The 13747-nt window shown below is 34.9% G+C and overlaps 1 protein-coding gene across 5 annotated transcripts in view; it reads right to left on the bottom strand.

Annotated features, from left to right (window-relative positions):
* The window catches only part of N4BP2L2 (NEDD4 binding protein 2 like 2), an 83015-nt gene that overhangs the window by 53276 nt on the left and 15992 nt on the right, over positions 1-13747 (bottom strand). For all 5 annotated transcript variants that reach the window (XM_037799828.1, XM_037799829.1, XM_037799827.1 and 2 more), the window contains one exon: positions 13517-13663. In XM_037799828.1, the coding sequence (XP_037655756.1) occupies positions 13517-13663 (147 nt within the window). The remainder of the gene's footprint in view (positions 1-13516; positions 13664-13747) is intronic.

Below are 13747 nucleotides of genomic sequence, written 5' to 3'. Positions count from 1 at the left end.
TCCCTTATGCTGCTTTATTTGACTTAGTAGCACTGATCATCATCTGACCTACTGTATACTTGTTTACTGGGTTAGAATCTGCTTCCCAACACTGACTCCAGGAGGGTAGAGATCTTGTCTGTTTTGTTCACTGCTTTATCTCTATCCTCTAGAACAATGGCTGGGAAATAGTAGGCACTGAATAAATGCTGCTGAATGTAAAAACACAGGCATGAACAAAGAAAATACAATAAACTGCTGCCTGAGCCTTTGATCAATCAGCTGGTATCGCCTTGAGGCCCTTCTCCCATATTCTTCCCCCCATGCTAAGCCCCACTTTGAGACTAGGCTTAGACATCAACTCCTCCAGGAAGGCTTTTATGAACCTGGTCCTTCACTGACCAAGCCATTATTTGAACAGTGGAAAAGTAACTCTGTTGCTTCCCGTTCACAGAGACAACACAATTTTACTACCTCCCCCATCACTGGTTCATTTTTATCAACCATATTCTCCAACCAGCAAACACCACTTCATCCTTAGTAACTCTGGCTTCCACCTGTTGCTTCCCTACTGCACTAAGCACTTCTACTACACAGCTGGAGAGACTGTCCCAAGAATCAAGATACACCTGATAGAAAAGGTGTAAAGCATTCTGACATGCACTAGGCAAGACAATTCAACGAGGAAGCCTTGTTTTTTCTTCATACTTCCCATTACTGCCAAATTAAGACTTCTTCCTGGGCCTACTCAAAGTCAATCCCATTAAGCAATCATTCCAATTTACAACCATCACACACACTTCATGCTATCCTCGGCCTACAAAGACTCCAATCTTCTACTCTCTACCCTGGCTAAGCCCTAACAACTTGAGATCAAGAGTCATTGTAAAATGTGGACATTTCCCAAGCTTTTTCACTCCCATCTCACACCCCATGACCAATCTCCCATCCTTCAAGGACAAACAAGGTAAAACCCTTGTTCAGGGCAAGGAAGGCAGAAAGGAAGTTTCTGGTACAACCCACACCAAGAAACCATATGGCCAACAGTCGGAAAAGCAAGCCTTGACCATCCCAATACCCTTCATGGCCAAGACCCAGGACCACCCTTCTATGCACACAACCTCACTCTCGGTTCCATTTCTATTCCTACCTCCTGACATTCTGGGCTTCCACCCTTGTTTCTTATTTGTTAACTGAACTTAAGTCTCCTTAGCATAATCCTTGGTATTTTCTGAGACTTTCAGTCAGTACCTACTGTAGCTTTTCACTGTGGCTGCCTTGGGCAAGATTCCTGTGTGAGCTTCAGCCCTGGGAAAACACTATTGTTTGTTCCTCCAGTGGCTCTACTTCAGCTCCCACATTGGACCTCTCCAATGACCAAACACACATTTTTGGAGTGTTCCACCATACCACAGCAACTTATTACCATCTTGTTTAGAAATCCTCAGTGGCCAATTGTTTAACTAATTAAAAACTGATGAGCTGCTTTTTCTTCTTCTGTTTCCTTTCTCCACCGAAATTTAACTATTCTGCCTAGAAATGACCTCATATTTTTCTCTAAGTAAATTCTTTCTAAATATAAGAATTTGTTCTACATTAGTGTAAGAGTAGAAAACAATCTAAGCAGTGAGTCAAGATAAACAGTATGCCATTAAAAACTTACAATACCATCTTTCGGGAAAAAAAAAGAGGTACCAATAATTATACCTTACAATATTATACAATGCTTCTCTTACCCCTCTAACACATGCCCCCTTCCCCTTTCTCTACCGAATCTTCTGACAGCTCTCTCAATTCCCTAACTGTATTATAAAAAGATAAAGTCTTGAATGACTCATTTCATAGGGGCCTAGGATGCAATTTACTAACCGTTTCAAATAATGACAAGTAGGGTATCACACTCTGTTACGTGAACACTGCACAGAACATTGTGTATGAAAACCAAGGGGGAAATGTCTCCATTAAAAAGGACGAGAGAGGGAAAAGGGCTCACTATTCTCATAATGCTTAACATTAAAATAAGAAAACCTTTCAAAAAAAAAAAAAAAAAGAAATAGGTTCATATAGGCAGGCTAATACACTGCTGTGTGAACTAACCCTAACACACCTGTCAGTCAACATGAGAATAGCAATTTCATCAGATCATATCAATAGTCCATACAACACAGCTGAAAAAAGTGACAGCATTCATGAGACACAGGAATCATCACAAACTGTTGTGAGATATACCACAGGTTAACTTCTCACTAACCATGCAAATGAGAAATGTGTATCTCTGATACACTTAATAACCAGATAATCAAATTTCATCCTCTAGACCTCTCACAGAACTTTTTTTTTTGCTATTTGGGGCACCCTGCTCTTCCAAATACCTCACAGCATTTCTAATTAGTATAAAAGCCAACTGGCCTTTTGGTTTCCTTCTCTTTGTCTATCCATACTGTATATTAAAAGCAGAAGAGGAAGAGATGGAAGATGACGGCATAGAGGAGTGGAAGCTAGTTTGTCCCCCCGGAACAACCAATAAACAACCAGGAACAACTAGTAAATAATCTGGAATAACTGCAGGGGAACAAAAGTGACTGTCCACTCATCATACACCAACCTGAACTGGGAGAAATGCCCAAGATGGCAGCATAAAATCTGGAAGTGAAAACTGTGGATCCAAGCCAGGAGGCCCACCCCCCATGGCCCAAACTGCAAAGCCTTGTGGTGCTAGAGAGCAGCCCTCTCCAGCAAGTGAACATAGCTCAGCTGAGCTCTAACTGGGGTTTTAATTAACAAATATGGACTGCTCACTAAAAGCTACGAATCCCCAAACAAGCAGACAAAAGCTTTTGGTGATGACTGGCCTTGGAGAGTTGGAGAGTGGCCACAGACTGGCCCTAAAGGGGGCTTTCTGTCCATGTTTTGGCTCAAGGGAGAAACCCTCAGCCATTTTCAGTTCCCAGCACTCTGACCCAGACAAGGGTGGAGATAGCACAAGCAGAGTCTATTCAAATGCTAATGATCTCTCTCTAGGGGGTTGGGATCTTCCCTAAGAGGAAAGAGATGGGCCCAGCTATACTACCTGCCTTCCATTCAGAACCAGACCCCAGAGCCTGGGGGAAAACAGCCACGGGCCACACCTCCTTAAACCAGTCTGGAGCTACAGGCTGACAGTAGCCACCTGCTGGGCAGAAGAGCACAGTGACTTGAGGCCTCACAGGGTTACCAATTTTCTAAGATACCCTCAGGGGAACCGGATACTATTCCCTCCTTCCAAGACCTGAGCCCGTTCTGGTCTGGGAAAACCTGATTGAGGTAATCAAGGAAACCAGATGCCTAGACAACAGAATACTACAACCTACACTAAGAAAAACTAAGTTATGGCCCAAAGGAACAAACTTACACCTCAACTGAGATACAGGAATTGAAACAACTAATGCTAAATCAATTCAAAAAGTTTAGGGAAGATATGACAAAAGAGATGAAGCGTATAATGAAAACACAAGGCATACATAAGGAAGAAATCGAACGGCACAACACAAGAGATGAAACACACAATGGAAACACACAACAGCAGATCTCAAGAGGCAGAAGAAAACACTCAGGAACTGGAGAAAAAGGCACCTGAAAGCCTACATACAAAAGAACAGATAAGGAAAAGAATCGAAAAATATGAGCAACGTTTCTGGGAACTTCAGGACAAAACGAAATGCAGGAATGTATGTGTCTTTCGTGTCCCAGAAAGAGAAGAGAACGGAAAGGGTGCAGAAGCAATAATAGAGGAAATAATGAAAATTTCCCATCTCTTATGAAAGACATAAAATTAGATCCAAGAAGCGTAGCATACCCCAAACAGAATAGATCTGAATAGGCCTACAACAAGATACCTAATGATCAGGTTATCAAAAGTCAAAGATAAAGAGAGAATCCTCAAAGGAGAAAGAGAAAAGCGATCCATCACAATCAAAGAAAACTTGATAAGACTATGTGTGGATTTCTCAATAGAAACCATGGAGACAACGCAGTGGTGTGATACATTTTAAGATACTGAAAGAGAAAAACCACTAACCAAGAATCTTATATCCGGCAAAACTGTCCTTCAAATATGAGGGAGAGTTTAAAATATTCTCTGCCAAACAATGACAGAGTTTGTGAACAAAATACCTGCTCTACAGGAAACACTAAAGGAAGCACTGCAGACAGAAAGGAAAAGACAGGAGTGAGAGGTTTGGAAAACAATTTTGGGAGATAATAGCACAGCAATGTAAGTACACTGAACAAAGATTACTGTGAGTATGGTTGAAAGAGGAAGGTTAGGAGCATGTGGGACACTAGAAGAAAAGAGGAAAGGTAAAGACTGGGACTGTATAACAGGGAAACCTAGGGTGCTCAATGATTGTAATAAAAGTTACAAATATGTTTTTACATGAGGTAGAACAAATGAATGTCAACATTGCAAGGTGTTAAAAATAGGGTGGGACTGGGGGGAAATACAATCAAAGCAAACTAGAGACCATAATTAACAGAAACACTGTATTATGCTTCCTTTAATATAACAAAGGCAGTATACCAAAGCTAAATGCATATGGAGGGGCATAGGGGAAGGGTATGGGACTCCTGGAATTGGTGATGATGTCTCTTTATTCTACTTTAGTTTAATGCTATCTTTCCTTTTGTTGCTTTCTAGCTCTCATTTTTTTCTTTCTTTTTTTTCTTTTTCTTTTGTCCCTCTACCTTCTTTGACTCCTCCTCCTTCTTTAAGGAAGAGATGGAGATGTCCTTATATAGAAAGCGGTGATGCTGCTGAATACATAAATACTTGACTATACAGGGAACAGACTGTTTACTTAGGGTGGGATGTATAGTGCGTGAATAAAACTGTCTTAAAAAAATGGGTTGATGAAGAAACCTTGAGAGCACTATAATGAATGAAGACAGACACATTAAGGACAAATACTGCCGGGTCTCACTGATACTAACTAATTATAATATGTCAACTTATAGACATGAAATATAAGTTACTAGGACACAGAACAAGGCTAAAGAATGGAGAGCAGTTGCTTATTATGAGCAGAATGTTCAACTAGGGTGATCTTAAATGTTTGGAAATGAACAGAGGTGATGGTAGCATGTTATGAGAGTAACAGTGCTGAAGGGTGTGTGAAGGTGGTAGAAAGGGTAAGCTCCAAGTCACATATGTTACCAGAAGGAAAGTTGGAGGTTAAAAGATGGGAGTGTATAAAACAGTAAATCTTGTGGTGGACAACATCAGTGATTAACTGTAAAAATAGAAATCTCTCTCATGAATAGAACAAATGTATGACACTATAACTACAAGTTAATAATAGAGTGGTATATAGGAAAATATATACACCTATTGCAAACTATATACTACAGTTAGTAGTATTTTAACATTCTTTCATCAACAGTAACAAATGTACTATACTAAAACTATGAATCAATAATGGAGGGAGGGTGGTTAGGGGTATGGGAGGATTTGAGTTTCCTTTTTTTTTTTTGTCTTCATTTCTTTTCTGGAGTAATGAAAATGTTCTAAAAATTGAAAAAAAATTAATTGTGGTGATGGATGCGCAGTTGTATGATAGTACCGGGGGGCAACTGATTGTATACTTTGGATCTTTGGATAACTGTACAGTATGTGAACAATCTCAATGAAAAAAAAAAAAAAAGCAGAAGAGGTGAAATCATCAAAATAGAAATAAAATCCAGAATTTAAAGGCTAAAACAAGTATGTTTAAAAAAAAAAAAAAAAAATTATCTTTTCACTGAAATCAAGGTACAGACATTTTGAAAAACGTCCTGAGGACAACAAAATAACCAAAGAAAGGTTAAAGTAACTGAGATTACTTAGCTTGAAGAAGACAATAATGACTCAATATATATTATCTGCAAATAAAGGATAATTGTATGTGCCAGTACCAGCTGTTCTTTATTGCTGACTAAAGATGTTTTCACACTGAAATGGGATTAAAAGGAAGAAAAAAAAAGCTACACTAATGATCACAGCTCTTTGGAAGAAGGGTTCTACAAAAGATTATGAACTTTTTGTTGGACTACTTCAAGATTAGGATAAATAGCTAATAAATAAAAAAAAATTAGTATTTTTTTCAGATTGTCTGGAACTGTGCAAAGTCTTAAGGCAAAAACAAGAAGATAATCTCTAAATGACAAAGTAATAGGCCATCAAGAGACTCAAGATTGCTCTAATTACCTGAATTCTAGGGTTTAATATTTTTTTTTACAATAAATCACAAATCTAAAGACTACTGGTGAAGTTTAAAGTCCAGAGCAAAAGGCTCTGATTTGGCATTAGATTCACCAACTGTAAATGGATGAATGCTCCTCTCTGCTAGTCTGGGTACCCGCTCCTCTAGCAAGTATCACACAACTAATTCTCTCTTCAACTCCATATTTCCTATATTACAAACTGCTCTAGAAAGTTCTCTACTCAAATTAATGCCTTTTTAATATCAAAAGGTTGTTCCTGATTGTCCTCAGGAGAAGACTAGGCCTAATATTCAACAAATAATTTATAGATTCTTACCAAAGGACCAAGCTCCAAAGACACAGTAATGACCAAGGAAGACAAGATTCCTGTTCTCGTGGGGCTTATATTCTTAAGAGTAATCTTTCTTAATCTAATACCCTGGCATCTACTAGTCTTTAAACAGCAAAGGGAAGATGGGAGAAACACCAATTTTGACTATTATTCCTCTAGCCCTAACAATTTCTTTCCAATCATCCTCCAGAATTTAATTTTTTTACTCACTTTTTAATTAATTCAAAATGTCTAGTCTAGACCTCCTATATTTCCAGTAAATACTTCAATAAACAATTCTAAATGAAATGTTCTAATCCACATTTTTGATAGTTACACTGTACTATCTTCCTAAAATCTCAATCCCATTATGTACTACTGTCTAGTGTCCTGAACTAAAACCATCTCCATCTATACATGAAATCAATGTCATTTTTTCTTTCATTTGGTCTTCCCTATTCTAACAAAAAATTCATCTCTGGTTTGACATTCTATAACAGGGGAAAAACCACAAGGAATTAGTAAAATTAATAAAAATCAAACACAACACAGTCCTTCAAAATTTTTTAACTTAATAAAAACAAATTAAAGCAAGCATCCAAGACTAAGAAAGAGTTCTTCATTCTGTACTTCAGAGATTTTCCTTGTAGAATCAAATTAATTTGTTATATTATTTATGAAGCAAACATAAGTAGCTGGCCACTTTATTGTTCTTCAATTTTGGAAAACTAATTTAAAACACCATGAAAGAAAAAGGATGTTCCTAAGGAAAAAAAATTTATTTTTACAGAAATTCAGAAAATTGATATAATTTCCATGACATCTACTATTAGCACATTGAAGAAGTAAGCTGTCATAAAAGATAAATAAATAAGACCACCTACAAAGTGTTGACCTATTTGAGGATACACTGCCCGAAATTAATCAGCAAAACAAACAGATAGCTTATGTAGTGTAACAATCCATTTATTAAATACCAGACATTTCATATGCTAATTATACTGGAAATTATGGAAATAAATTTTAAATATTTAAGCAAAACAGCATATGTAAACAATTCAATTGAAAAGATGTTGCTGAAATGATTATCAAATATATCAACGTATAATTTGTAGATTTAGATATTAAATGGTATAAACTTCTCTACTTTCACTCTTGACTTTAAAACATAGCATTCCAAATGGTTACTTACGGATTTCTTCTTTGACAAGTCAATATACCTAATAAACCCTATAAATTAAAAAGATGCACTCAACTCTTCATTGGAATTTCTTTCCCACCTTGAAAAACAACTAAACTAAAAAAGATGACTATGGTTTAAAAGATAAAATAGACCTAGCGGAAAAAGCATGTCTGACCTAGATTTGAATCCCAGTTCCATCCCTTCCTAGAGAAATCATATATTGGTAACTGCTTTAAGTTTTTGTTTCCTCTTTACTAAAATTCTTGTAGGAGTGTTATGAGAATTCAGAGACTGTAACCATCACATTTATAATAGGGACTGGCACACAACAGGCATTAAATAGATGACAACTATTTAAATGAACATCATTAAGGCTTGTTACTATTAACATCAGCGAGTAATATGTACTGAGAAATATGAAAAACCACTTGTAAAAGTTAAATTTGAAAGAGCTACCAGCTTTCCTTCAACATCATTTTGCTCTTTAAAAAGGGCAATCCTCCAATCATGAGATCAGTAATACAGAATTCTAGAAGGAAATGTTTTCCACCACTACTATCAGTGTGATACTTAAGTAAACAAGAGTGCTACATAAATCACCTAAAATGTTTAAGAGCAGAGTAAAAAAACTTTTTTTCTCAAATCAATACTCAAGTACTATGTCATGTTTATGGGATTCCTAACCAAAAAAAGTAATATACATTAACAGATTTTTATAAATCTTTACAAGCATTTTCAAATTTCTACCCTAAAAACAGGGTCAGGAAACTAACTACAGAGCAATGGTCTCTCAGCTTAACTGGGTTAAATAAAGTCCATAAGGAACAAGGAGTTCAGTGGAACACAGGAGGGAAAAAGAGATTACCTCCAGTTTTGTCAGTCCCTTGCCATCCTATTATCCTCATTTAAAAAATTGGGGTTGTCACAGGATAGCTGCACAGAAAATGAATAGAAGATAAAGAAAACATGAACAGGAAAAGACTAAGAAACAAGGAACATGATTTCTAAGACGATTAAGACAGAAAAAAGAACAAACAGAGGAACAGAAAGAACCCACAATCCCTTCCCAAATGAAATTTTCTTTCAGTGTGTTACACTGAAACAATTACAGAGAAGAGCCAAAAAAGAGTTCAGAATTACTACTATCTGTAGTACTTAACGCATGGGTAAAACCTTAATTTTACATGTCCTATATGAAAATTCCATTAAAACTGCCAAAAAAAAAAAAAAAAAAAAGGCAAAAAATTCAAATTAAAAAGTGTGTTTCAATGGATTCTACTAAACTTGAATGCAATTTTAACCATGGATGAACATATTTTTACTTATTTTCTTTAGTTACTAATGAAGCTGAGAAGCAAAAAGCCCAGTAGCTCCTCTCAAAATATCTCATTATTCTCATTGATTTTAAAAGTTTCAAATTTTAAAAAACATGGCAATTTTAATAACTACTACAGCACTCCTAGATGAAGGCTCCAGTTACTGAAGTGAGCATGCTACTTGTTAAAATAAGGATGTCTGGTTCTAAGATTAAGGGTCAGAGTATGGCTCAATAAAATAATCTATTCATACTTAAATTTAAGACAGCCTATAGAAGTTAAGAGTCTGTACAGGGAAATATGTTATAATATGTAATTCTTGCAATTATTACAACAGCAATATGATATGGTTATCATTCAGGGAGCAAAATCTGTCAGGAAAGGAAAAAAAAAAAGATGATTTCTAATTTACATGGCTAAAATATACTTGCATTAAATGTATCAAAAAAAGTCAATTAAATCTTCCAATAGACACAGCCTTAGCTTCTAGAACTGAGAGTAACTGTATTAGTATTTACTCTTGTGGCTCTTTCTACAAACAGTTATTTGTGCTCCTTCCCCTTGTTCCTGTGCATAATCTGACAGTGTATTAAGAACTTCCATAATTACACTCAAAATTACTGCTTACACATATATATTCTAATACAAAATATGCCACTCAGTGTAGTCTGAATACAGATACTGAATATAAATTGTAAACATCCAATTACAAGTTCTCTGAACCGAGCTGCCGAAAATTATAATTAGAAACTTTTCAAGGTTTTATCTGAAATTTAAAAACCACGCAAACGTGAAAATTTCTTAGAATATGTGGCAATTTGAATCAAATGAACTGAATCAATTTAAATATTGCATTGCAAAGTAAAAAAGGGATCAAAAACCCCCAAAATAATCACTAATTCCTCCTCTTTCAGAGTCAAACTTAATACAATCCCTTACCATTCTAGGAGAAAATTTGGTATATATAGGAATCTGGAATACATAGGAAGACTAACTGTTTTAATGATACCTTAACTGCAAAAATGGGTATGCCAATCTTATCTAACTTGTAAAGAGAAATAAAACCATCAAATAGCATATTCAATCTCTTAACACAATGTCTCCGTTCCAGTCACAGTTTACATGGGCATGACTAAAAGTTTTAATTAAAAAAAATTTTATTTATAAATTATAACCTAAAACTTGCTCAAAAAAATCACTAATACTCCTTCTCCTTCCACCAGATATTTGTTCTGAATGGTCAATGTAACAAAACTAAGTAATATTTTGTTACGATTCTAAGCATAGTAGCATTATTTATTCTATGTGAGTTGCAGATATAAGAAATTTCAAACCTAATAAATGAATTTAACTGTATTCGTAAAGCTTATAATACTACCTAAAGCTTCAATAGAGTTTGGCAAGTCTACCTAGTGAAGACACGAATACATTAATAACTACATTTCTTCAATATTTTCCAGAGAGCACAACAGCAAGTATTTTCTTTATAAATACTTAGAAAATCAGTCTCAGAAAACCAGTCCAAAAAGAAAAAATTCAAGTACAGTCAAGACATTTTATATCCTTTGAAAAACTTTTTCAAAACTTATCTACATGTAAAATTATAAAATCCCAGTCTGTATTAACTAGACAAGGGATAAGCAAATCTCAAATTTGATAAAACTTGCTCAAAAAAATCACTAATACTCCTTCTCCTTCCACCAGATATTTGTTCTGAATGGTCAATGTAACAAAACTCTATCACTCCAACAAGAAAACAGAAACGAATCTTTTATAAAAATCATACTTAAGACAGTCATAAAATATTAAAAAGCTAACATTTCATTTTGGAAAGGTGAATACTGAAAATAAAGGTTATTTATTCAAAAACCAGTACCAAAATTTCAACATAATTATCCCACAAGTATATTTACTAACAGGATTATGGCTACAGAAAACTATAAATCTGCTTATCTAAAAGGAAAAGTAATCTTTACATCAACCCTATGAAAAAACAAATATAACGTAATTTTACTGAACCAAACTCGAAGCTGTTCTCTTTAATTATGATATATCCTGTCTTAGTTAAATATGATGACTAATGCCCATTTTATTCTCTGTGATGGAGGCCAACTCAGAATGGAGGATGGGGTGAATCTATTCCATTAAGAACATCTGAGAAGAATTTTGATGAAAAATCTATAATGGATAAATTTCTTAATTTTATATTTTTAACACTAAGCATGACTTAGAATAGTGATTTTATTATCTTTTCATTGCCTATTCATTATATTACTGCTCCAAAAAATAAAATAAAATTAGCCAAAATGCTTGGGGAAACCATTAGTTTAATTTCTACCTTAGAAAAACAAAACCAAAAAAAACAAAAAACAAAAAAAAAAACAAAACTTTAAAGTCTTTCAAAATGTTAACCTCCCTACCTCAATAAGAACTTACAACTTTAAAAAAATGGTAATGATTAATGATCTCTGAATGATTATTATTTAGTAGCACAGAAGTATTAGGAGATGAAGTTGAATCTGTAATAAAATCTAGAAGTTTATTTTACACTTAATAACTAACATGAACATACTTACTCTTAATTTGTTTTATTTCTCCCAAAGGCAATCTTCTACTTCCTCAAAATCATACAGTCCTCAAAATAGATTTGGTGAATTAAGAGTCTGTTTTTCAAAACACTACAGATTGACATTACTATTATTCCTATAAAACAATATTTTATAGACAGAGGGAAGGAGACACAAAGTATATCCAATAGCTTTTTCTTAAGATTTCTTAATCCTAAGATTAACTGTAGTATTTTCAAAATGTGCTAATTTATATAACAAAGGACTGGGAAAACACAAGCCAAAATAGCAAAAACATTACTCTGAGAACAGTGGTTGAAGGAGGGGTGTGTGTGTGTGTATACTTTTGCACACAAAACATGAGTTAGCATATTCCTACAACATAGTTAATTAAGATGAACTAAAATACGCAAACATACATATGTGTTCATCAAGACAAAGCAAGGCAATGCCCTTTTCAAATGGAAACAGCATTGAATACTACAAATAAACAGACATATTCTTCTCTTCCTAAAGGCCAGGTAACAAAGACTTTTGTGAGAGTACTGTAAGTGGTTTTGAGTCTCACAACTTAAAACTTAATATAAAAATTTGGGAGAAGATTTAAAGTAAAGTTGAAAAGAACAGCAAAAGGTTTTAAAATAACACATGAAGAAAGATGACGGGATTCAAGATGGGCTGGTTTAGGAGAAAGAAAAAGGCCACAAATACTTCACATAAGACATGTGAAGGATCACAGTTTTTTTTTTTTTTTTTTTTTTTAACTATTGTTTAATTAGCTGGGTTTTCTTAGAAAAGCAAATCAAAGCAAAGCTTAAAGAAATATTTCCTGTAAAACCAGGAATAAAGGTAACAAAAGAGGGGTAGAGTACAAAGAGAAATGCGTGATGACCTAGGATTCATCTCAGGAGAGCTCTGGCTGAAGGCATGGGGGATGAATTACAGGACCTCTGCTGTGAATTCTGCCTGAGAGTTATATTTTCAAGTGAAGGTATACAATACAAAAAAGAAACTATCCAGTGAGAGAAATATAGTTGGCTCTATAGAAAAATTAAAGCCAGGAAAAAGAAAATATCCTATAGGTCAAATCTTGTTATAAATAAAGCTAAGCAACTGCCCCAAATATTTTCTCATATTAGAACTATACTGCGTTAAATTTAATAGAGAGGAGTGCTAACTTAGAATGGCTTGAGGAGCTTTGTCTACTACTTAGTGGCTTCTCTCTTCATCCCTTCTGTGTGTGTGGGGGGGGGTCAGGGAAGAAGGGTGATGAATAAGGTGGATATTTTATGTATTATACAGTTTTACATGTATTACGGAGAAGACTAACCTGGCCTGGTGACTGATCCACCTACTGTAAAGCATTTGCTGGGTAATTTTGTTTGAACTAAGTGATACCTTGACTATAGCTTAAAATATCTGTCACACAGATGAAACTGCTGAGACATAACTTAACCTGTATAATGAACAGGGGAATCAAGAGTTATTTCCTGTATATTTAAGGGAGTCAAGGAAAAATACTAAAGCTTTATGATAAGGAGATTTTGGTATGAACTATAAAAAACTGTTCAACATCATCTACATATAGAAAAAATTAGTTTAAAATTCAACTGTAGAAAAGTAGTCTAGTTCTTACCCATTGTACTCAGGTGTTTCCATAAAAACCAAAGGTATAATGAAAGATTATAAAATACATTTAAAATACAATTTTATATAATTTTTATTTACACCTTAAAATTTAAACAACTTGCTGGGAATATCCTTGTGAGGCAATGTAGTTGTTTTATTTGAAACTATTTAAACGTCAAGAAACGCTCATCAATTTTTTTCAAGGGCAAGCAACAAGTGTGTTAGGTGAAAATGGCCAACTTAATGATTACTTGTGATACCGACTTGATCAAGTGAACCTAGAGAGCCTCCCCACCTCTGTCTCCACTGTGGAGGAGGAGGTCTTTGTGTGCCTTTGTGCGGCGGTTCCACTGAATTCATTACAATAGAGATGGACATTTGATATTCATAACGCTCCAACATCTGAGCAATCTTCTGTCGAGACACACCATGTTTATTCCTCCTACCAAAAAAGAAAAGCATTTTAAACCTTTACTATGTAGGATTAGAGGTTAAACCATTTTAGAGTAACAGCATAGATTCTAAA

Source organism: Choloepus didactylus, chromosome 12, assembly GCF_015220235.1.
Source record: "Choloepus didactylus isolate mChoDid1 chromosome 12, mChoDid1.pri, whole genome shotgun sequence".
Classification (NCBI taxonomy): domain Eukaryota; kingdom Metazoa; phylum Chordata; class Mammalia; order Pilosa; family Megalonychidae; genus Choloepus; species Choloepus didactylus.
The sequence above is the reverse complement of the archived record's forward strand: the minus strand, read 5'-3'. Positions and strand labels throughout refer to the sequence as shown.